This window comes from Aquarana catesbeiana, linkage group LG11 (assembly GCF_042186555.1).
Source record: "Aquarana catesbeiana isolate 2022-GZ linkage group LG11, ASM4218655v1, whole genome shotgun sequence".
Taxonomy (NCBI): domain Eukaryota; kingdom Metazoa; phylum Chordata; class Amphibia; order Anura; family Ranidae; genus Aquarana; species Aquarana catesbeiana.
Window position 1 is genome coordinate 74,048,107 of NC_133334.1, and position 25,519 is coordinate 74,073,625.

General features: G+C 40.9%; 1 protein-coding gene across 1 annotated transcript in view; it reads right to left on the reverse strand.

Moving 5' to 3' along the window:
- The window catches only part of LUZP2 (leucine zipper protein 2), a 1,010,053-nt gene that overhangs the window by 461,693 nt on the left and 522,841 nt on the right, over positions 1–25,519 (reverse strand). Inside the window, exons 4-5 of the mRNA XM_073604551.1 lie at positions 19,759–19,840; positions 17,135–17,197 (exon numbers count right to left, since the gene is read on the reverse strand). Coding sequence (XP_073460652.1) covers positions 17,135–17,197; positions 19,759–19,840 — 145 coding nt within the window. The remainder of the gene's footprint in view (positions 1–17,134; positions 17,198–19,758; positions 19,841–25,519) is intronic.

A 25,519-nucleotide genomic window follows, 5' to 3' on the forward strand; every position in this document is an offset into this window, starting at 1 on the left:
ACCCTTATCAAAAAATATAATAAGTGATAAAAGAAAAAACAGTTGTGCTAAAATTACCCGACAATAGGTATTTGGACAACCTATTGTATGTAAAAAATATAAATAATATAATAGTATATGCACCAATTTCACCCTGTGACAAGTGAAAATAAAACAAAAATGAAAACAGAAAATAGCTGTAACACAGATGAGTGTCCATGAAGTGTTCCAATGAATTACTATTCAGTGTAAACTCTACTTGTTTCATCCACCACACCACTGTGCACATCATTCCACTCCCCTAAAGAAACGCACTCACTGAACTCCAATGCCTAAACTCTCGTGTTAGGCTAAGATGCTTTTAAACCACACGGATAGGGTTAAATACGAGTATCCAGTATCCAACCGTGCATATAAGGGATCTCTCCACATGTAAATAATGAAGGTGCTCCAATAGTGTAATAACAAACCCGTTTAATGTAAACACTTCAAATCTTCAACCTTTACACTCACATTTCAAAAAATTCAAATCAGCAAGGACAATCACAGCAAGTCTTCAAACAACTAAACAGCGTTGTGGATCCTGCGGTCACAGCGGACCATGGTGTGCTAGCGTGCGTGTCACTCTCACCCCTTCCTTGGTCCCGGATCACAACTCGAGCCTCAACTTCCTGGTTTGATGTCACGCGTCCTACATCAGTGATGATGATTGCCGTACAGCCATTCCCCCAACATGTTTCGTCACACAGACTTAATCATGGGATTGGCTGTACGGCGCGGCAATCAATCCTTATATACCCTTTGTCAATCATAGACTGAAGCACTCTACACTGCACCTGTGCACACTTCGTGTCCCCGCAGCCGCAATGCCCCGACTGTTACATCAACGATGAGCGATTATAGAGGGCTAATAAACTTATGTTGAGTATATACACATGAATAACTATCCACCCTGACATATATTGCTTTATTCAAAGCATTCATGGCAGATTGGACCACCACAACTGAATGTAATCATGTATACCAACATAAACAGTCATATGATATGCAAAATATATATAAAATACATAAAAAATACCTAATCGAATATTATCAAATCTCGAAGTTAAAATAAGTGAAATTTGCCACAAAGTTGAGCTAAAGCCATCATCTAAAAAGTAAAAAATAAATAAAAAGTAAATGGCTAGCACTCTGAATCATACTGATAATGACACCATCATGATCTAAAGCGGATCCCATATATGTGAAAAAAGAATCACACACATAGAATCACACATACCATGTGAACCCAGGTATAATATGCAAAATATTATTACTCCCCAGTTATGGGTGGGACCGGCAATAAATCATTTCTCAATAAACAACCACTGGCAGGTGTAGGTCATGATACATTACCTCTCTCCCCATCACATTAGAACATGGTATGTCACATGAATAGTGTGACTCAATCTCCTAAAATTCCACAGAGAGTAATCCCCCTAACCACATACAGCAATATAGCCCTTTATTGGTGCAATATGGTGAATTGGAGTATGACTAATAGTTGAATATTATTTTAAATACTTTGTTTATGGGGTCTAAAAATATAAAAAATATATAAACATAAAAAATTAGCTAAAGATTATCTAAAAATTACTAATGAAGCAGTTCAGGTCTACCTCAATGTTCAACCCCCTGGGGGCAAGACATTTTAAAAGAAAAATCCACTGGGTCTCTCTTTGGGACAAGTCCCTTACATTGTTTGAACCCCTCCAAGATGGATATACGCAATCGAGCAAAATTGCAGTAAAGAAGGATCTTGGTTATGTTTCTCTCTGAAATTCAGGGAAACACTGTGAGAATTTACTGTTGCAGAAAAAGTGTTTGCTGCAGAACAGTAAAGGTAAGGAATAGGGGGATGACAAAGATCACGAATAGGGATAATGAAACCTTTGAAATTAAAGAGTTTGTCACATGCAACTCCTCAAATGTTGTGTATCTGCTATAGTGCCCTTGTGGACTATTCTATGTGGGAAGAACAAAGAGGCTCCTAAGGGTTCGCATTGCAGAACACCTGACAAATATTAAAAATGGCATTAAACAATACACAACTTAGGAACTTACAAAGTTCAACTTTGACAAAAGTGAAGGCAATATCAGACTAACTATCATTAGTATGTCCAAACTGTGTTGATCTTGCCTTCATCAGATCGGGTGAAGTCACCCCTGTGAAAGCCAAATTTTGAAGATGCACACAAATTGCGAGTCAAAATGGGGATTTCCCTCCTGATCCCATGCCTAATGTCAACATGTGCTATCTCCCATCATGGGGGATAAATGGGTGTGTCCTAGGGTGCAACCCCTTCCTCTCATCTACTTTAGTTGCGAGGAAGGGGTTGCACCCCCAAAACGTGTACCTTGATATCCCGTGATGGCAGATAGCACATGTTGACACACTGTGTGTATCTTCAAAATTTGGCTTTCTAAAAAATATTTAGAATGTGTGAAAATAATAAAATTACAAACAAACTTGAAGAAATGTGGGCTGTTTTAGGTTCTGCCTAAAACATCAATGATGTTTTTGAGTCTGTTTTCCACATCATTGATGTCTTCCTTGATCTTCTGTAAATCACGATTGCACACCATGATCTCCCCGATGAGGACGTGTGCACTTGCACTTGTGAAATAAGAATCTTCTTCCACAACATCCACCTCACCTAAAATAAAAAAACACACCATGTATTATAAATAAGCAGGCATCCATCTATTACCTGAAGCTATGGTCTCAGACACTCACCTGTTGTGGTCACTATTTCGCCCACTTCATAAACCTCTCCTTCCTCCACATCTCCTGGTTGTGGTGTGGGGATTTGCTTTTCTTTAGATGGTGGGGGGTCCCTGGTGTCCTCAGATGTCCCGAGTCTTTTCTCCCCTATGTGAATAAAAAAAAAGTATACTTAGCACACAGATATTTGAGGCCAGAAATAGTAATATAAAACATTGCTTGGAAGTGTCGTACAAGTGTCTTTTTTGGCAGAGTTCCAAGCTGAAGACATTATTTTTTTCCCTTTCTAAAGCTGGAATACTTACCTTTTTTGTACAATTTTCATACATGGAGACACCCCTAGTATCCACTGGAGCACATGTGTGGGACACCCTAAAAAGTTTGTTCTGGTGTCCCACACTAGTGCTCCTGCATCCAGATGTGTAAACAGCTGCTGAGTGTCCTCTCCTTACACTAAATCAAGTTTGCATTTCATTCTAGTACAAACCCATTTAGACAACAATGTCAGAAACTTATTTTAATACAAATATGCCTGAACAAATGTAGTTAACCTGGATCTGCCAAAAACATTGTATTAGTGGGCGAACGAACGATGTTTACTATGAACATTACTGTGCCCACAAACCTGAAACTTGCCATTTTAAACTGTACAACAGTAAAGAAAAGCACATGTACCAGCACAAAAGTAATAATAATAATAGGAATACACGACAAATACTTTTTTGAAGAACTGTCTTGATCTTTCTGTACTGATCCTGCTCCCTCAATTTCAGGTCTGACCAGCGTTTCCGCAATTGATCCTTGGATCGTCGTACCCCAAAATTCCTGTGCAGACTTCTCACAACTTTAGCCATGATCTTGGCCTTTCTCACATTTGGGTTTGGGTAAGGTCCATGCTTCCCATCATAGTCAGCCCTCCTCAAGATGTCTACCATCTCTACAAAGGCCATATTTGAGGCCTTAAATCTCCTCCGGGATCGGGATGTTCGTAGCTCCGGGCTTTCGTCGTTGCTGCTGTCTGCATGCACTTGCTCTTTCTCCGCCATGTGCTCTCCCACTGCGCTGAAAGACAAGGGGTGGGGAATAGACTAGAAAGAACGTCAGGGGCAGGTGGAGTTTCATGCATGTGCAGTGTATATAAAGCATAACACGCGTGCGTCGTACGTACGATCTGTGAGCGGAGGAAGGAGTGTCGGAAGCGCCGATCGTTCTAACCAAGTTACAAGTTTAACTTGGTGCATCAGTGGCTTATACTGCCTCTAGATTAAGGCCTATATTGGGGGTCAAGATTAGGAGATTTTAGCCTGACATTAGGGTTTGTCTTGTGTTGTGTCTTGCAGAGAAAATGGATGGCTTCAATGATCACAACTTCCTCCCCCTATTCATAGACAAGTACAGGGAGCTGCCCTGTCTGTGACAGGTGAAACATCCGCATTATATTCATAAACAAAAGAGGCAGGCAGCGCTGGAGAAACTGCTGGAGTTGGTGAAGCTGCAGATCCCCACAGCAACAATCCCCTATTTGAAGGCCAAAATTGGTGGGCTGAGAAGCACTTATAATAGGGAGCGCAATAAGGTCCAGGATTCCATGAGATCAGGAGCAGCAGCAGATGCCATTTATGCCATTTATGTCCCCAGGCTGTGGTACTATGAGAGACTTTGCCTGACTTCAGTCTGGTCTGAAAGAAAACAATCACTCCTAACCCTACCTTCCACTCATCCTTCCACACTTCCTTCCACCCCAGCTGAGGCTTCTGACGTCCAATCTGGGCCTTCCAGCCAGGAAGAAGTGGAGGAGCCCAGCTTGAGCCAAGTATAGCATTGTTCTACAGATTTCTTGTCGTAAAATTAATGATGTTAACTAGATGTTATTATTGATCACTAATTGCTGATTTTATAAAGTGTTTTACATATCAATAGACAGTAGTAGCCAAAAATGTTTGGGAAAAGAATGAAAAATGCTGGGATCAGAAGGATAGTCTTTTCTTTTTGTTAACATTCAATTTGCAACAGTCATGAGCTGAAAATTGTGTGTGATTGATTAATAAAAATATAAAAATATGTCCCTTTTTCATACACAGGAAAGCCTCAGCCAGGAGGAGGGCGTGGAATGTGGCAGCCAGGAGGAGGCTGTGGAATGTGGTAGCCAGGAGGTGGCGGGGGTATGTGGTAGCCAGGAGGTGGCGGGGTAAGTGGCTGCCAGGAGGTGGCCCGGCCCAGTAGCCTGACTGAATCCCAGGTCCTTCTCCTTCGCCTTGCAACCAAAAGGCCCAGGAATGGGAGTAACTTGGAGGAGACAGCACTTGGGCTGATTCAGGAGGCTAATACTGCCCTCAGAACCACCCCCACTCTTCAAGAGGCCTTTGCCTCCATGGCTGCATGCAAAATGCAGCAAATGGAGGAGGGCCAACGCCTCATCTTTGAGGAAATGATGTATATGTCCCTAAATAAGGGGTTGAGGGGCCAACTCACAAACAAAACACACCTGTGTGAGTTGGACCATCCTCCTCCACCTCCTGCCACAACTCCAAAATCACACCCTGGAGGCTTGGGTTTTGTCTGGTCTAACAAAAGACACAGGCTGTTGTATGACCACAGCCTGGGGACATATATGTCATCTGCTGCTGTTCCTGATCTCTTGTAGTCCCGGATTGGATTGTGCTCACTATTATATGGACTCATCATGCTACCATTTTTGGCTGTAAAATAGTTGATGTGTGCCCTGGGGTACAAAGGCTTTGCCAATTTAACTATTTTCTCCAGCGACGCCTTCCTCTTTATTTTATTATGACTCATAATAAATGGCTATTTTGCATTCACAAATACTTGCCTATGTGTTTTACTTCAAAAAGGACAGTTTGTTTGTGAGTAGGCAGGTACATTTCCTAAATACAATGTCAAATTAACAAGGGACACCAACACCAACCAACCGCCTTGAGATTAAAAAAATACAAGATAATAATGGTGTTGTGGTAACTTGACACAAAACGAAAAGCAATATTATGGAGAGCAATAGAAAAAAAAATGCAGTAGATCTTGATAAAAAAAAAATACACTATAAACAAAAATTAAAAACATTATTATGGAAATCTGACAGAAAAAAAAATACATATTCAGGTGATCACGAGAAATAATAAAGAAATCATTTTTTAAGAACTCTGTGTGAATATGAGCAGCAAAACAACTTCATTATTCTAGCATTATAAAGAAGAAGAGAATGCGCTGCATTAAAATATTTAAAAATCTGCAGTGTGATGAATATGCTCTCTCCATTACGAATGCTAGTTTTACCAGACCGAGCGCTTCCGTTTCATAATTGATTGAGAGCACGCATGGAACTTTGTGCGTCGGAATTGTGTACACACAATTGGAATTTAACGGATTTTGTTGTTGGAAAATTTGAGATCCAGATCTCAAATTTTGTTTGGCGGAAATGACGGAAAATGTCCAATGGAGCCTACACACGGTCAGAATTTCCGACAACAAGCTCCCATCGAACATTTCCCGTTGGAAAATCAGACTGTGTGTACGCGGCATAAGTGTTATCAGTGTGTGTTAACAATGCATGTTGATGAAATAACATAGAAGAAAACAAAAAAACCCCAAAAAAACAATATACCTTAACCACTTCGGCCCTGGAAGGTTTTTCCCCCTTAATGACCAAGCCATTTTTTGCGATACGGCGCTGCGTTACTTTAACTGACAATAATGCGGACATGCGACACTGTACCCAAACAGAATTGATGTATTTTTTTCCCACAAATAGAGCTTTCTTTTGGTGGTATTTGATCACCTCTGCGGTTTTAATTTTTTGCGCTATAAACAAAAAAAGATCGACAATTTTGAAAAAAAATTCTATATATTTTTTACTTTCTGCTATAATACATATCCAAAAAAATAAAAAAAAAAAGTCTTTATCAATTTAGGCCAATATGTATTCTTCTACATATTTTTAGTAAAAAAAATCCCAATAAGCGTATATTGATTGGTTTGTGCAATAGTTATAGTAGCTACAAACTGTGGGATAGATTTATGGACTTTTCATTTTTGTATTGTTTTTACTGGTAATGGAGGCAATCAGCGATTTTTAGTGAGACTGCGACATTGTAGCAGATAAATCTGACTCTAAGTGACACTTTTTGGGGACCAGTGACACCAATACAGTGATCAGTGCTAAAAAAATGCACTGATCACTGTATAAATGATACTGGCAGGGAAGGGGTTAACATCAGGGGCAATCAAAGGGTTAAGTGTGTTTCCTGCAAGTGTTTTCTAACTATGTGAGGGATGAATTGACAGGAAGAACACAGAGATCGCTGTTCCTGATTACTAGGATCTCTGTGTACCTCCCCGTCAGAATGGGGATCTGTCTTGTTTACATAGGCAGATCCCCGTTCTGCCTCTCTGTGGAGCAATCGTGGGTGGCCAGCGGACATTGGGTCCACTGGACCTGCTGATTGACCCCACTGTGTACAGCAGGTGCGCGCCCACAATATCTATTATTATTATATATGCAGTGGGCGGTCTTTAAGTGGTTAATGTACCTTTATTGCAGAAAAATGAAAGCTTTGTTTGATTTTTAGAACAAGGCCTTACCTTAGCCCCTGCTTTGTTCCATAGAAAAGTTCATGACTTCCTGGTGTGTAGATTTTGGACGTGAAAACCAGTAAGACACAGGAAGCAGTTTAAAAGCTGACCTCATTAGCACACACACTCTGCACCCATCAACTATGTTTGCATGGCATTCCGGGCATCCCATCAAATGTGCATTTTCCTGGCTTGTCAATGTAGCCTGTTCCCAGCATCCAGCGTTCCCAGCATCCATCTTGACGGGTCCGGGCTGCAGGCTAAACTCTCTGGGGTGGCGCGTTAGACACCACTGATGTAGTGCAAGGGCCTGCCTGGTTGGATACAGAGTGAATGGATAGATTCCATAGTTATGGTAAAAAAAAATAAAAAAATAAAGGTGAACTTAGGCTTTAACCTCCCTAGCGGTATGATTATTTTGGATTTTGGGTGCTGAAAGCGGTACAATTATTTTGCATGGAAATTTGGCGTTTTATATTGTAGGCCTGTAATTCTTAACAATAACACACTTAAATCTGTCCACCAAGAGTATAGTAGATATCACGGGTATGATGAAGTTTGAAACAAAAAATCATAAATTATAATATAATAAATAAATATAAATAATTATAAAAAATAATAATATAATAATAATAAAATACATTTCCCCACGATTCACTATTGCTCAATTCTCCAAGTGTTCTAATTTACTGTCGCTGTTTTCTAGCTGGTCTAAAGCCACTTTTAACGTAAAGGGACACTTTTTGGTTGCTATGGACAATCTCAAGTTTCCAGGCAGAAAGGACAGTATATATAATATAAAATTGCATGCAGGGCATTGGACAAAGCACTGGCGACAAAAGGGATGTGAAATAATTTCAATAATTTCACTGTAATCTGTAAGGTTACAGTACTGTATGTGTTATGATCTTTACATTTTTTTAATTTGCCGCCAGGCTCCGCCCGTGCATCACGACGCTCGCAGGGAACGGAGCCCAGCACAGAGAGGCTTCAGAGGAGGACAGAGCGCACAGACAGTGCGGGGGGACATTGCAGGATCCTGGGGACAAGGTAAGTATACCACACCAGGATCCTGCAATGCAGTCCCGAGTGTGGCTCAGGGTTACCGCTAATGGTGCTGAAATTTAACCCCGAGCCACACTCAGGAATACCGTCAGGGAGGTTAAGGTACCCAACCACATATGTAAATGTTTAAAACCTACTTTTTTATTTATAACTGAAAAAAGCAAACACACATATTACTATTAAAAGAACATCTGTTCACATTTCCGTTAAATACCAAACAGGCTCATTCAAAGAGTTTTATCGCACTCCCAGTCTCTTTAACCACCTTTCTTGTATTAGTTCCTAAACACTTTGTACATAATGTACTCAAACAATATAGTAATCAACACAAGGAGGGCATCAAACTGGGAGTGGGAGTAGCTCTCAACTCAACACGCTTCCCAGAAAATGATTCTGCTCCCTCAGGAATGTGAATGTGGTATGTATTCCACTGTCTGGAAATGGTAGTCAACAAAAGTATAAAGCAAGGATAAATTACTGGTGGTAGGGGAGAGTGTGAAAATAATCTAGGCATAGTCAGAGTTATGACTAGGGATGAGCCGAACACCCCCCGGTTCGGTTTGCAGCAGAACATGCAAACAGGCAAAAAATTTGTTCGAACACGCGAATACCATTAAAGTCTATGGGACACGAACGTGAAAAATCAAAAGTGCTAATTTTAAGGGTTAATATGCAAGCTATTTTCATAAAAAGTCTTTGGGGACCCGGGTCCTACCCTAGGGACATGTATCAATAGAAAAAAAGTTTTAAAAATGGACAGTGATTTTAATAATGCTTAAAGTGAAACAATAAAATTAAAATATTCCTTTAAATTTTGTACCTGGGGGGTGTCTATAGTATGCCTGTAAAGTGGTGCCTCTGACGCACAGGGACTTCCCAATGGCTTCCCCGTGGCGTCAGAGGTGGACGGGGCCACCTGTTTACGTACCCGGGTGACCCCGCCCCCTCTGACGCATGGGGACTTCCCAATGGCTTCCCCATGCGTCAGAGGGGGCGGGGTCACCCGGGTACGTCACCATGTGGCCCCGCCCTCAGTTATAAAAGAACTGTCACCTGAGAGGACGGTCATTACGGCGGTTGCCTCCCATGGAGGCAGATCGGTGGCTGCGTGCAGGGGTTTTTTTTTTCGGTCCGGCGGGTCTGGTGTGGATTTTGAGGGATACCCCTACGTCATTTTTTAAGAAAAAATTTCGCACAGGGTTCCCCTTAATATCCATACCAGACCTGAAGGGCCTGGTATGGAATTTGGGGGGATCCCCACGCAATTTTTTTTTTTAATTTTGGTTCGGGGTTCCCCTTAATATTCATACCAGACTCAAAGGGCCTGGTATGGATTTTTGGGGGGACCCCCATGCCATTTTTTTCAATGACTTTTATCTGTATTGCCGAGACCCATCAATTCATTACAGCCGCGAGTAGTTTTAAATGACTTTTTTCCTTTAGAAATGTCATTTTGTGCAGCGACTGTTCTAAACACGGGAAAAATGCGTGACTTTACAGGCATACTATAGACACCCCCAGGTACGAAATTACGCAAACAGGTGGCCCTGCCCCCTCTGGCACCACGGGAAAGCCATTGGGAAGTCCCTGTGCATCAGAGGGGGGCAGCGCCACCTAGGTACGTCACCGTGTGGCCCCGCTCTCAGTTATAAAAGAACTGTCATCTAAGAGGACGGTCATTATGGCGGGTGCCTTCCATGGAGGCGGATCGGTGGTGGCGTGCAGGTTTTTTTTTTTTGGTCCGGCGGAGCGAGAGAAAAAGATGAATGGACTTTGTGGGACATTTTTATTTTTTAATAAAGGACTTGTCCCAAGATGTGTCTTGTGGTTTTTTAACATTTTGACACTTTTTTTGAAATGGTAGGGGTACAATGTACCCATTACCATTTCAAACAGAGGGGGGGCTGGGATCTGGGGGTCCCCTTGTTAAAGGGGGCCTCCAGATTCTGATAAGTCCCCCGCTTGCAGACCCCCACAATCACAGGGCAAGGGTTGTGAGGACAAGGTCCTTGTCCCCAGCAATATGGGAACAAGGTGTTTTGGGGGCTACCCCAAAGCACCCTCCCCATGTTGAGAGCATGTGGCCTGGTACGGTTCAAGAGGGGGGTGCTCTCTCATCCCCCCTCTTTTCCTGCGGCTTGCCAGGTTGCGTGCTCGGATAAGGGTCTGGTATTGATTTTTGGGGGTACCCCCACGCCATTTTTCTTTAAATTTTGGTGTGGGGTTCCCCTAAAATCTATACCAGACCTGAAGGGTCTGGTATGGATTTTGAGGGGGACCCCTACACCATTTAAAAAAAAAAATTGGTCAGCGTTCCCCTTAATATCCATACCAGACCTGAAGGGCCTGGTATGGAATTTGGGGGGACCCCCACACATTTTTTTTAAATTTTGGTTTGGATTTTTGGGGGGACCCCATGCCATTTTTTTCAATGACTTTTATCTGTATTGCCGAGACCCGACAATTCATTGTAGCTGCAAGTAGTTTTAAATGACTTTTTTCCTTTAGAAATGTCATTTTGTGCAGGGACTGTTCTAAACACAGGAAAAAGGCACCACTTTACAGGCATACTATAGACACCCCCCAGGTACAAAATTTTAAGGAATATTTCACTTTTATTGTTTCACTTTAAGTGTTATTAAAATCACTGCTTCCGAAAAAATGGCCATTTTTAAAACTTTTTTTTGCATTGTTACATTTCCCCTGGGGCAGGACCCAGGTCCCCAAACACTATTTATGACAATACCAAGCATATAAGCCTTTAAAATTTGCACTTTTGATTTCTCCCATAGACTTTTAAAGGGAGTTCCGTGGCTTTCAAATTCAAACACCCCAAATTGTTCGCTATTCGGCGAACAGGCGAATACCCGATGTTTGACTCGAACATTGGGCTCATCCCTAGTTATGACCTAGGATCTCAATGTGATCAGGTAATACAGGTGGTAAGCCAGAGAACCGAGACAGCGTTCCCAGCATAGGGCAGTAAAATCCCTGGTTTTAAGTAAGGAAGGGAATCCGGTGTGGGAGTGGCACTCACTTTTCCCTACCTTTCCCCACATTTTTATTTTTACTAAAAATAAAAACATGTTTTGCCTAGAAGTACACTTTGAGAAAAAAATGATATGACTAATGTAAAGATAGCTTCACTTATTATGTTAAAAATAACATACAATCATTAATCTGGAAAAACTGTATGTAAGTTCTGCATAGCCATTCAGACTGTTATCACATAACTGTAATTCATATGGTACTATATTTGTTATATAATATTTTCAATGAAAAGTTAAAAATCAACACCTTTAAAAAAATCTGGAAAACCAGCTATTTAAATATTATCCAAGTTCCCGCTAAATATCTGATAGACTACAGTATATTTTAGCTTGTAAAGGTATTTTTCTGATATCTGATATCTTGTCCTTAAAAGAAGTTTCTATAAATTCTTTGAAAGTTTTTCTTAAAAGAGTATTAAATCCCAAACCAAAAATGTAATATATTGCAGCTTACCAATCACTCCATGTGGTGGCTGCATTTGTTTTCTTTTTTTTACTCAGTTTCCACCCTGTGATCTGCCAACTAACACACCTCTTATATTAGAGTGCCCCCACCCTGGATGAAGGAGCACAGGGGGCACATTTGGACAGCAACATTCTCAGTTTTTGGAGAAGGTCGTGTTAGATGTACTTGCAGATTTAAATACAACATAAATAAATAAAATCTGATCATTGTAAGCACCCCTGCCAGTGTTAAAAGGTTTGTCTCATCTCTGTAACTGATCCACCTACAAGAGAGCCTGTTCTTTTGAAAAAAAAAATACAGTTTTAGTAGTAGTATAGCTGGTCCTATCACTTACATATAGTATATTATATGTGCATATTATATTAGTATATATTATATGTATATTAATATTAGTGGAACAAAAATATATCAGTTCCCATTATTTTCAGCAGGATTGTTCAAAGGAAACCTTCAGTGAGAAATTAAAAAGGCTGCCATTGGGGATCCTTCTAAAAGGAGAAGTATGGGATTGGGAAAAAAAAAATACATACTCACCTCAATGCTGAAGCTATCTCCTGTCGGCGCTAACACTGAAAACTGAGTGATCACATGAACGTAGATAGCTCAGTTCTTGGTACTGTCAGTCACTCCTTTCCACTCTGCCCCTTCAGTGCTCAGTGGAGTGTAAAGCAGGCAAGGGGTCTGGAGCAGCTGATCAGGCATCTGGGTGGATCCAGCCAATATTGTTGGGATCTTTCCTGGACCTGAAGTGGCTCTGTGACATCTAATGCCACGTACGCATGACTTTCCAGCAGAAATGGTCCGACGGAACGAATACGTTGGACATTCGGATCGTGTGTGGGCTTCATCGGACCTTTTCTGTCAAAAAATCTGATAGACCTTAGAAATAGAACATGTTGCAAATCTTTCCGACGGACTCGATTCCTATCGAAAAAAACGTTTGTCTGTATGCTAGTCTGACGGACCGATAATGACGCAAGGGCAGCTATTGGCTACTGGCTATTGAACTTCCTTTTCTAGTGTGGTCGTACGTCATCACGTTCGAAACGATTAGACTTTGGTGGGATCATGTGTAGGCAATTCTGTTTTGTCAGAACTCCGTTGAAAAGTCCTTCGAAGTTCAGAAGTCCGCTCGTGAGTACGCGGCATTAGTCCCACTCTCAGCTGACTTTGGGTCACATGAGTGCAAAAGTAGATGCACTCCTGTGTTCCACAAGGTTAGTATGACCAAAGAAGCTTTGACCATACTTCTTTTTTTAAATACTAGGGCCCTGGCTGTAATGGCATCAATAACTTTCTAAATCACAAACTTGGAAAAAGAAAATGCCTCAAATTATTTAAGTCAGAGACAGACAAGGTACTAGCATTTTCAAAAGTTAATATAGGTAACCTCTGTATTTCTTTAGTTCAGGTACAATTTATATTATACAAACTGAAGTATTCATGTTTTTCCAGGACACAGTCTTAGTTTATGTTCAGAATGCCCTATGAGTCATTTTATTTGTTGGCTGCTTTTAAGGTGAACATCTTGAAATGAAACACCTTCTAAATATAGAACAAGCCATGCACAAACTAGATGGTAAATCTAATATCTTCAACCAGAAAACCCAAAAGTAGTTAATATTAATATACCATAATAGGCACCTGTCATAGTAATACCAAACACTTAGTTCTTTGCTAGTTTGGAGGAATTGTCAAGAGTTTCAAAGTGAAACATTAAGTACCACGCACAATATTTTCACTGTAAGCAAAAATTCTTTAAATTGTTCAAGATGTTCTGTGAAATGGCATATGTAATATATACAGTATCTCACAAAAGTGAGTACACCCCTCACAATTTTGTAAATATTTTATTATATCTTTTTATGTGACAACACTGAAGAAATGACACTTTGCTACAATGTAAAGTAGTGAGTGTATAGCTTGTATAACAGTGTAAATTTACTGTCCCCTCGAAATAACTCAACACACAGCCATTAATGACTAAACTGCTGGCAACAAAAGTGAGTACACTCCTAAGTGAAAATGGCCAAATTGGGCCAAATTAGCCATTTTCTGTTCCCCGGTGTAATGTGACTCATTAGTGTTACAAGGTCTCAGGTGTGAATGGGAAGCAGGTTTGTTAAATTTGGTGTTATCGCTCTCACTCTCTCATACTGGTCACTGGACGTTCAACATGGCCCCTCATGGCAAAGAACTCTCTGAGGATCTGAAAAAAAAAATTGTTGTTCTACATAAAGATGGCCTAGGCTTTTGGAAGATTGCCAAGACCCTGAAACTGAGCTGCAGCACTGTGACCAAGACCATACAGCGGTTTAACAGGACAGGTTCCATTCAGAACAGGCCTCGCCATGGTCGACCAGAGGAGTTGAGTGCAGGCGCTCAGCGTCATATCCAAAGGCTGTCTTTGGGAAATAGACATATATGTGCTGCCAGCATTGCTGCAGACGTTGAAGGGGTGGGAAGTCAGCCTGTCAGTGCTCAGACCATACGCCGCACACTGCATCACATTGGTCTGCATGGCTGTCATCCCAGAAGGAAGCCTCCTCTAAAGATAATGCACAAGAAAGCCCCCAAACAGTTTGCTGAAGGACATAGATTACTGGAACCATGTCATGTGGTCTGATGAGACCAAGATAAACTTATTTGGTTCAGATGGTGTCAAGAGTGTGTGTCAGCAACCAGGTGAGGGGTACAAAGACAAGTGTGTCTTGCCTACAGTCAGGCATGGTGGTGGGAGTGTCATGGTTTGGGGCTGCATGAGTGCTGCTGGAACTGGGGAGCTACAGTTCATTGAGGGAATAATGAATGGCAACATGTACTGTGACATACTGAAGCAGATCACGGAGACTGGGCCACAGAGCAATATTTCAACATAATAACGACCGCAAACACACCTCCAAGATGACCACTACCTTGCTAAAGAAGCTGAGGGTGAAGGTGATGGACTGGCCAAGCATGTCTCCAGACCTAAACTCTATGGAGCATCTGTGGGGCATCCTCAAATGGAAGGTGGAGGAGCACAAGGTCTCTAACATCTACCAGCTCCGTGATGTCATCATGGAGGAGTGGAAGAGGACTCCAGTGGCAATCTGTGAAGCTCATGGTGAAATCCATGCCCAAGATGGTTAAGGCAGTGCTGGAAAATAATGGTGGCCACACAAAATATTGACACTTTGGACCCAATTTGGACATTTTCACTTAGGGGTGTACTCACTTTTGTTTCCAGGGGTTTAGACATTAATGGCTGTGTGTTGAGTTATTTTGAGAGGACAGCAAATTTACACTGTTATACAAGCTGTACACTCACTACTTTACATTTTAGCAAAGTTTCATTTCTTCAGTGTTGTCACATGAAAAGATATAATAAAATATTTACAAAAATGTGAGGGATGTACTCACTTTTGTGAGATCCTATAATTACGCTTAAAGTTGTTGCCTACACGTGGCCCAAATTTACCCTAATTCTCCCCTCCCTCTCAACAGCATGGACCTATATTATTTATGGAACGTGTTCCTAAAGGGAACAAAAGTTTTTGTTTTATTCCTTGTAACATCATATCCAACCTTTTAAAATTAACACAGAAGCAGCTGCTGGAAGCTCAGTTCATACTGACCGGCATGTCCCAGAACTACATTGTCCAAGAGCCTTTTACTCCCACAAAGTGTATGGGTAGGTTCTTGCAGGTCAATGCGGCGACATTGTTTTGCTGGAAAAAAAACTAATTTTATGCATGTGGAGTTGACCAGTGAGGGCCAGGGTATGGATGGAATTCTGTAGTCCAGCAAGGGTGAACTTTTGCCGAGCAATAACACTGCTTAAGATTCCAGTGGAGTAGAGGCAGCAATGTTAACCAACATCAGGAAAGTAGGAGCTCACTGGATGTCTATCAGAATCATCCAATATTTTTCTTTACTTGAAATGTTTTTTAAAGGGATTAAATGTGAGAAATGTGCATGTATTGCAGGGATGTAAAACATACTGTATGTTATTATTATTGTTATGCCCAGAAATCCACTTCAACCACTCCAGAATTTCTAAAATTCGACATGTTTGCAGGTATACAAATTAATTTTCATGCACTGTACAGTTTACATCATGGGTGCTCAACCTGTGGCTCTTCAGCTGTTGCAGAACTACACATCCCATCATGCCTTTGTATTTAGGAAAACAAAAGGAAATACGAGCGCACAAGCTCATGGAACAATAACGTCTTTTATTGGATATAAAAGAATAAAATTGATACACTCACAAGTGAAGGTGAGTAAACAGCGTCAAACAGTTCCTCCAATAGAGAGCCTTAGTGATCGACACATCCATGCTTCAGAGTAGATGCGAAGACCGATGGATGGATGGATGGGCTGGCTCCACAGACAGAGGCTCATCAAGCAGGTCACGAGGGAGCCACTCACTGAATAAAGAGACGGCCGGTCAGGAGAGGGCTGTGGGGCGCCTTCAACACTTGTCCCAGGGAGAGCTCCGGTGAAGCCAACTGACCGAGGATGCTGTAGTTGTCAGGATAACATGCTTTGGAGGGCGTGGCCTCCTTCCTTAGATCCGCCCCCTGTTATTCAGAGAGCCCTTTTGTAGCTGAAATTGAAAAAAAACCCAGGCCAATTAATTTCAGCTGTGTTGGAGGCGCCCCACAGCCCTCCCCTGACTGACCGTCTCTTTAGTCAGTTGAGCGGCTCACTCGTGGCCTGTCGGCAGCTGCTTGATGAGCCTGTGTCTGTGGAGCCAGCCCATCCATCCAGCGGTCTTCTCATCTACTCTGAAGCACAGATGTGTTGAGCGCTAAGGCTCTCTATTGGAGGAACTGTTTGACGCTGTTTACTCACCTTCACTTGTGAGTGTATTGATTTTATTATTTTATATCCAATAAAAGATGTTATTGCACCATGAGCCTGTATGCTCGTATTCCCTTTTGTTTTCACAGCTATCAATTTCCTGTTGATCACTGATCTCCAAGGAGCATGATGCTGGCCAGATTGTTTCACATTAATCATTTTCAATAAGGGATTCCTTGGTCAGTGTGTTATCACTTTGGATTGGACATTTCTAGCACAAAGACTATTTTTTTCTTCATTCTGTGTGTTTAGGAGTCATGCTTGTATCTGTCAGCCTTAAAATGTTTCATGGGACTTGTGGTTTCGCAACAGCTGGAGGCCACAGGTTGAGCACCCATGGTTTACATCTATATTTTAGTAACATCATTTACTTACCTCATTCTGTAGATCCCTGATCATTTTACTTTTCCGTTCCATTTCAGTTTTTAGGAAGTTGATCTAGAAAAAAATAAAAATGTAAATGATAAAGCATAAGGAACATTTATTTAAAGTGCTGCTCCCATCTTCACATAAACATAGCTTTAGAAGCAGACAGTTTCCAGATTTAAAAAAAAATTGAAAAATGTAAATGTGATATAGAGTTTACAGTAACAGATATAAATTACTATATATATACTTATACACTTTATGTGATTCTTATAAGCAGTGTGTATCAATGAAAAATTATAAGAAATACCGAAATTATATATTCATTTTATGAGCATGATTAAAGTTATATTTTAAGAATAATGGATCAGACAAAAATGTTGAACCTTTCTCAGCCTGTGGGCTACATTTATATTAGAAATATGACAAAGAGTGACACCAAATTATGACAAAATATGAGGCAGGGGGCCCTGCTCAAAGGCTCCAGTCAGACATAATAAAATGATTGTCCTGCTGCTCTGTTAATTTGCACAACTTCCAATGCCAAAGGATGCTCTTAGCTCTCAGGAAAAGGGGCCTTCTTCATCCCATTGACAGCAGTAGCTTCCTAGGGTGTGGTTCTTCTGTGCACAAGACTGCAGTGCTGTCAGCCAATAACAGTGTGAGTGCACCCTGACACTGACTACCAATCTAAAAGAGGGAATGGGGGAATTTCTATTGACCAATAATGCTAAGGTGAGTTTTATTTCTATGGAGGGAGAGGATTCCTGCTAACATCCAAAAAGGGGGCGTTTGAGGGGCTTTCTACTTAAATCATACAGTCAAATTTAATACATATGTCGTGGTCCCCATTTGCAGTGTTCATAAAATACTCTGTATTCCTGTATGTTCCTGTATGTTCCTTAGACTTTTGTAGCGACAACCACTGTGGAACAAATAATCCTTAGGTATTCCAACTGAATCTTTTCTGTTTTACATTCACTTTCTCTCAATGGCTCAGCTCCTCTCTTCCAACAGTAAGCTGGCAGCTTGTCAGCCTTCTAGTCTCTGTAAACACATAGCAGGCACAGGAAGCGGAAGAGAACAAAGTGCTAATGTCAAACTAGAATAACTTTACTGTTTCTATTGTGAAATCGGAGGATGAATCGCTTCTCAATAGATGTAACTATGGAGGTCAGTGATTGCTTATTTAAAAATTTCATTAATACATTAATTAACATTAACATTAATATGTAAATATTTATGTTTCTATAAGCTGGAACATATCTACTTAAAATAAAATGTGATAAGCAGGAAAATAGCTCACTAGAATATGAAAGACCTTGTATTTTTGGTGGGTAAGTGGAAAGAAAGAAGAGGGTACCACATCCAATTATATATCAAGTAATGTGAAGACTAAAGAGGAAAAGGACTTTTAAGGTACCCAGGGATTTTATGTAAATTGTTTAAAGTTAAAGTACAACTAAAGGCAAAACGTTTTTAGTTTTAGATATAGTGTAGAGGGATTAGAACTCCTATAAGGTTTTTATTGCTGTTTGTGCCCCATTAAGGAGATTCACCCTCTACTGTATATTTGTCCTGTTTACCATAATCATTGAAAGTAAAAGAAAATCCCAAATTTTGGGTTGTCTCCAAAAAAGTAATAGAGAGGAAATCTTCCAATGGGAAGTTTTGGTGGCCTGGGGGGTCTCCAAGGGATTCCCTTCATTTTCAGGAATTTCCTCTAACTTCCTGTTAGGCTATGGGACAGGAAGTGAAGGTAAATCATAGAAATGGTACACAGATGGTGGAAAAACAAAACAGGGGTTATAACTCTCCCTTGCTCTATCTAAAATGAAAAACAAAGTTTTGCTAATAGTTCTACCTTACAACATAATTTTTATATTGATAAAACAACATAAAAACAACATTGTAAGTAGTTGTAGATCTCTAATAGGAACGAGACATGAGCCTGATGCTCGAGTCGAACGTAACTGTGCACTTCATTCATACTTGAATGAAATACACATGCAAAATGACTCAAATATCACATAGCCAAACCAATATTAAAAAAAAAAAAACATTTTATTGTTAGATGTACACCACCATTTAACTGACTTACATTTGATGCTGGAGTGTACTGTACATTCCTTAGCAAACCACATTTGTTACTGAATTTACCATATTCCATCTATAACTAATATGATGTGCAAATTGCCGTGCTGTGGGAATGGGACTGAATTGTTCAGCCCACCTCATGGATGCATCAATGCAAAGGTCTAGGTGTATACAGCTTTAAATCCGGCCCAATATATCACAAATATCTTCTGCATTATGCCTATCCTCCCTATTACTTAAAAGGTAGTAAAGTTCCAGCTAAGAGACTCACATTATAAAGTCCCTTTTTTATTTTAAAGGATATAAATGTGAAATCTCAAAAAAGCTGTTTAATGTTAAACTGCCCATCACCCTGCACTTCTCAGCTCTGGGACACAAAGCCAGATCATTACCGAAAATAAAAATGCTTTTATGTGTTTTAAAAGCACTTCAAACCTCACTTTAGCACCCAACAAAAGCACAGCAACACAAAACACATAGAGAAAAATAAAAATGGAAGCAGGGTAATTGGAGGGTCACGTGACACAAACACTTACAGTGGCCTGCTGCTTCTCAGCCTTTTCAGAAGCCTCATTAAGTTGCTTCGTGAATGCTTCCTGTAGGGATTTCATTTCTTCTCTGTTTTATTAAAAAAAAAAAAAGAACTTTTTTTCTTTTTGCTTTTAATCACAATATTATGTAACAAGCTTATGCAATAACACACTGCAAAGATGATGTTCAAAGCATGGTTACTCATAACTACAAATTCGATTTTACCATTCATCAGCTAAATTGAAAAATGAAAGATGATTCCTGATTGGCTGTCACAGGTTGTTGCAGTCTACATGGTCAACAGGTTGCCTTAGTAAAAGGAAATTCTTATGTATTACAGTAAGCTTTATTTTTTAGTTTAAATTACACAAATGTTGATGCCAAGACACACTCAGGAGTCTAACATACCAAGATGCAGTTTATTGCATGTTTGCCGTTTCGGTCACCTTTGTCATGACAGCAAGCAATTGTGACAGTAAAAATGTCAATACTCCTTACTGCAACAACTATACCTCCCCAAGTGTGATGGCTCCACCCACAGTGACACAATTAAAAAGGGCAGACACCCCTTTCCGGACAATTTCACAAGTACTATACCACAATGTTGAAAACTATGAAAACATCACAGGCATAGAAGAAGACACCGAAAAATAAAAAAACATACCAAGATGGCGAAAAAAAATTGACACTGGTTATAACCCTCCCTTGCTCTAAAATGAAAAGTTTTGCCTATAGTTCTACTTTAAAAATTAGCTGTTAGATCTGAGCACTATCATTTAGGAGGAGGCCACATTTTGCCCATATTGTGAAGGCATGGGTATTGTTACCAACGGAAATGGAGGCTGTAGCGACAAAGGATGGCTGACAAGTAGGGATGAGCCGAACACCCCCCGGTTCAGGTCGCAGCAGAACATGGCACAAAATGTGTGTAGACACGCGAACACCATTAAAGTCTATGGGACCCAAACATGAAAAATCAAAAGGCTTATATGCAAGTTATTGCCATAAAAAGTATGGTTATGCCCCAGGGGACATGTATCAATGCAAAAAAAAGTTTTAAAAACTGAAGTTTTTTAAGGAGCAGTGATTTTAATAATACCTAAAGTGAAACAATAAAAATTAAATATTCCTGTGCCTGGGGGTCCCTTTAATCCACCTGTAAAGTAGTGCACCTTTCCTATGTTCATAACAGTCCTGCAGCAAAATGACATTTCTAAAGGAAATGTCTGGTATGGATAATATAATGAACCTTGTGCCAACATTGAAAAAAAAATGGCTTGAGGGTCCCCCCAAAATCCATACTAGACACTTATCTGAGCATGCAACCTGGGAGGCCACAGGAAAAGGGGGGACAAGAGAGTGGCCCCCGTGGGGGGGCTGGGATCTGGGGGCCCCCTTGTTAAAGCCCCCCCACCTGCAGACCCCCACAACCACTGGGCAAGGGTTGTGGGGATGAGGCCCTTTTCCCCATCAACATGGGGACAAGGTTCTTTGGGGGGACCCCAATGCACCTTCCCCATGTTGAGGGCATGTGGCCTGGTACAGACCAGGAGGGGGGGCGCTCTCTCACCCCTCCCTTTTCCTGTGGCCTGCCAGGTTGCGTGCTTGGATAAGGGTCTGGTATGGATTTCGGGGGGGACCCCACTCCGTTTTTTTATTTTGGTGCGGGGTTCCCCTTGAAATCCATACCAGACCTGAAGGGCCTGGTATGGATTTTGGGGGGACCCCCACAACATTTTGTTTTTTAATTTTGGCGCAGGGTTCCCCTTAACCACTTCAATACACTATATTATACAGATTCTATACTGAATATCTAATCTACACTAAATGTAGAGTATATACTAGGCTGTATATATATATCAAATGCACTGCCTGTGCTGACTGAATATAGATTCTACACTGAATATCTAATCTACACTAAATGCAGAGCATATATATATATATATATATATATATATATATATATATATATATATATATATATATATATATTTATTAAATACACTGCCTCCACGCCACTAACTAAGCTGCCTAATCACTCTTCATTCATTACACTATATATATGGCTGCCGTGTAAGCAGCAGCCTTAAATAGTGTGGGGTGTGGACTTAGCACCCTGAGCAATTATGGCTCTCTCAGCAGAGTGAGCTGTGATTGGCCAAAGCATGCAGTTCAGGTGCATGCTTTGGCCAATTATAAGACGCCAATGCACTGCGACCTCGCAGTGCATTATGGGAGCATTCTGCGGCGCTCAAATTTGCCACTAACTCCCCATTATGTTCTAAAGCTGGCGAACGGGCAAACACCAGATGTTCGAGTCAAACTTACGTTCCACTCGAACATCGGGCTCATCCCTACTGACTAGGTAAATTCAGAAGTTAAGAAAATTCTTTAAAAATACACGGTCAGCTTACCATGAATTAACAAGGTGAATGTGTCTCTTTAATCTATTTGCCATGAGCAATAGAAATGTAAAAAAAAAAAAAGTATAAAAAAACGTTTTTTTGTGGTGACTAACTATTAAAAATTCTAAAGCATATCTCTCATTCCCAGGAAAGACCTCAAAAGTCAGGATAATAAAACATGTTTCAAAACACTGCAGAAGCTAAAATGTGGGCTGAAAATTTATAGCATTCCACTGTAAATCTTTACAATTTCAGTGACTATTTCTTTTGTGATCTGATTTCACTGAAGTACAGAGCTTCACTCTCAGAGATACTTTTCAATTTGTAAAATTAATCTATTTTCTACTTGAGTGGTGTATACATAAAAAAATCTAACTTTTTTTTTTTAAATCTTTTTTTTTTTCCTGAGCAAAATGAGAAAACATAACTTATAAAATGAAAGCATGTAAAACCTTTCCTTCACTTATCTTCATACTTGCAAAGTAATAAATTACATGAACATTTCTATATGTATTCTAATATACTGTTTTACTTTAGCAGCATATGTTTTATTATTTATCAATTTTATTTATTTTTAGAAAGTACTCTAGTGCCCCGTACACACGGTTGGATTTTCTGACGGAAAATGTGCGATCGGAGCGTGTTGTCGGAAATTCCGACTGTGTGTGGGCTCCATCTGACTTTTTCCATCGGATCTATCGACACACAAAGTTTGAGAGCAGGCTATAAAATTTTCCGACAACAAAATCCGATCACGTCAATTCTGTGTGTGGACAATTCCGACGCACAAAGTGCCACGCATGCTCAGAAGAAATTTCCGAGACAGAACAGCTCGGTCTGGTAAAATTAGCGTTCGGAATGGATAGAGCACTTTCGTCAGGCTGCGATGTTTAAAATTGCTTAATGCAGTGCACTCTCTTCTTCTTTATAATGCTAGAAGAATGAAATAGTTTTGCTGCTCATATTCACACAGACTTTTCACAAACGTATTTCTTTATTATTTATCGTGATTCCCTCAATATATTTCGATTTGTCACATCTGACCAAAAATCTTTTTTTTTTTTTCTTTATGTTTTGTATTTTTATCAAGGCTGATATTTTTTTTTATTTTTTTTTTTATTTTTTTTACTCCAGAATATTTTTGTGTGTGCTTTGTGTGTCAAGTTACCACAACACCATTATTATCTTGTATTATTTAATCTCAAGGAGATTGTTTGGTGTTGGTGTCTCTTGTTAATTTCACATTGTATTTTTGAAATGTACATGTCTCCTCACAAACAAACTGTCCTTTATGAAGGAAAACACACATAGGCAAGTATAATTGAAACAAAAATTCCTTTATTAAGGGCTCAGAACCAAACAAAGAGGGAAGCAAAGCTGGATAAACATCATAAATTGGCGAAGCCTTTGACCCCCAGGGCACACATTAATTATTTGCCAGCAAAATTGGTGGCCTGAGGAGTCCATATGTAAGGGAGTGCAGTCTGGTCCAGAAGTCCAAGAGATCCTGAAAGCAGCAGATGACATACATGTTCCCAGGCTGTGGTACTACAAGAGGCTGCATATTTTGCCAGACCAGACTGAACCCAGGGTCATCACTCTCTGGTCTTCCTTCCATGCTTCCTTCCCGGCTGTGGCTCTGGTGTTAGAGATGTGGCAGGAGGAGGGGTAGGACCTGGAGGAGGAGGAGGAGTAGGACCTGGAGGAGGAGGAGGACTATGGGTGAGGTGACAAATATGGGTTGCACATGTGATTTGGCCCCTCAACCCCTTATTTAGAGCTTCCAAAATTAAGAACTCACATAGGAGTCGTTGGCCCTCCTCCATCTGCATCATTTTGCAGGCAGTTATGGCAGCAAAGTCCTCCTCCACAATGTGGGGTGTTTTGAGGGCCTCAGTAGCCTTCCAAAAGAGGCCTATGGCAGCCTCCTCCAGGTTACTCCTCTTCCTGCCACTTTGTCTTTGAAGGTGTAGGGGAGGGACCTGGATATCAGGCAGCCTGCTTGGCCCGGCCACCTCCTGGCTGAGACTTCCCTGTGTATGAAAAAGGGACCTTGTTTTAGTTTTAGCATCCTCAATCACAATCCTAAATTAGTACTCCAAACTAACATCTAGTTAACATCATTGATTGGACAACCAGAAATATTTAGAAGAATGCTATACCTGGCTCAAGCTGGGCTCCTCCACATGTTGCTGCCTAGAAGGCCCAGGTTGGGCGTCAGAAGCCTCAGCTGGGGGGGAAGGAAGTGTAGAAGGAAGAGTGGAGAGTGCTGGCCTGGGTTCAGTCTGACCTGCCAGAAAATGCAGTCTGTCATAGTACCACAGCCTGGGGACATAAATGTCATCTGCAGCTCCTGATCTCTGGGAATCCTGGACCTTCTTGTGCTCCCTTAGATAAGTGCTCCTCAGGCCACCAATTAGGATCTTCAAATAGATGATGTCTGCGGGATCACCGTCTTCACAAATTGCAGCAAATTATCCAGCGCTGCCTTCCTCTTTGGTTCTTATAATCAGGGTGGTTTATCTGCCACAGACAGGGCAGCTCCCTGAACATATCTATGAAGATTGGCATAAAGTCATGATCCTTCAAGATATCCATTTTAACTGCAAGATACAACACAAGACAAACCCTAATGTCAGCCTAAAGTCTTCTAAACGTGTCCAAATACAGGCCTCAATATAGAAGCAGTATAGGCCCAATGTTAAATCTTACCTTTGTTATCACGAACAGCGCCTCCGTTACTCCTTCCTCCGCTCACAGATCGTACATACTACGCACGCATGTTGTGCTTTATAGACACTGCGCATGCGTGAAACTCCGCCCCTGACGTTCTTTCTAGTCTATTCCCTACCCCTTCTCGTTTGGCGCAGTGGGGGAAGAGAACATGGCGGAGACACAGCAGGTGTCAGATAATTACACCAACAAGGAGGAGAAGGAGGAAAGCCCGGAGCCTGAAACATCCCGATCCAGAAGGAGATGATTTAAGGCATCAAATATGTCCTTTGGGGAGATGTTGGAGATGGTCGACATCCTGAAGAAGGCCGACTATGACGGGAAGTATGGACCTTACCCCAACCCCAATGTCCGAAAGGCCAAGATCATGGCGAAAGTGGTCAAGAGTCTGCACCGGAATTTTGGGGTACGACGATCCAAGGATCAGCTCAGGAAACGGTGGTCGGACCTTAAATTAAGGGAGCACGAGCAGTACAGAAGGATCAGGAGAGTGCTGCAAAAAAGTAAGTAGTTGTCCTGTGTTCCTATTCTTTATGTTTATTACGTTTGTGCTGCTCCATGTGCTTTTCTTTACTGTTGTACTCTTTAAAATGGCAACTTACATGTTCATGGGCACATTATTCGTTCA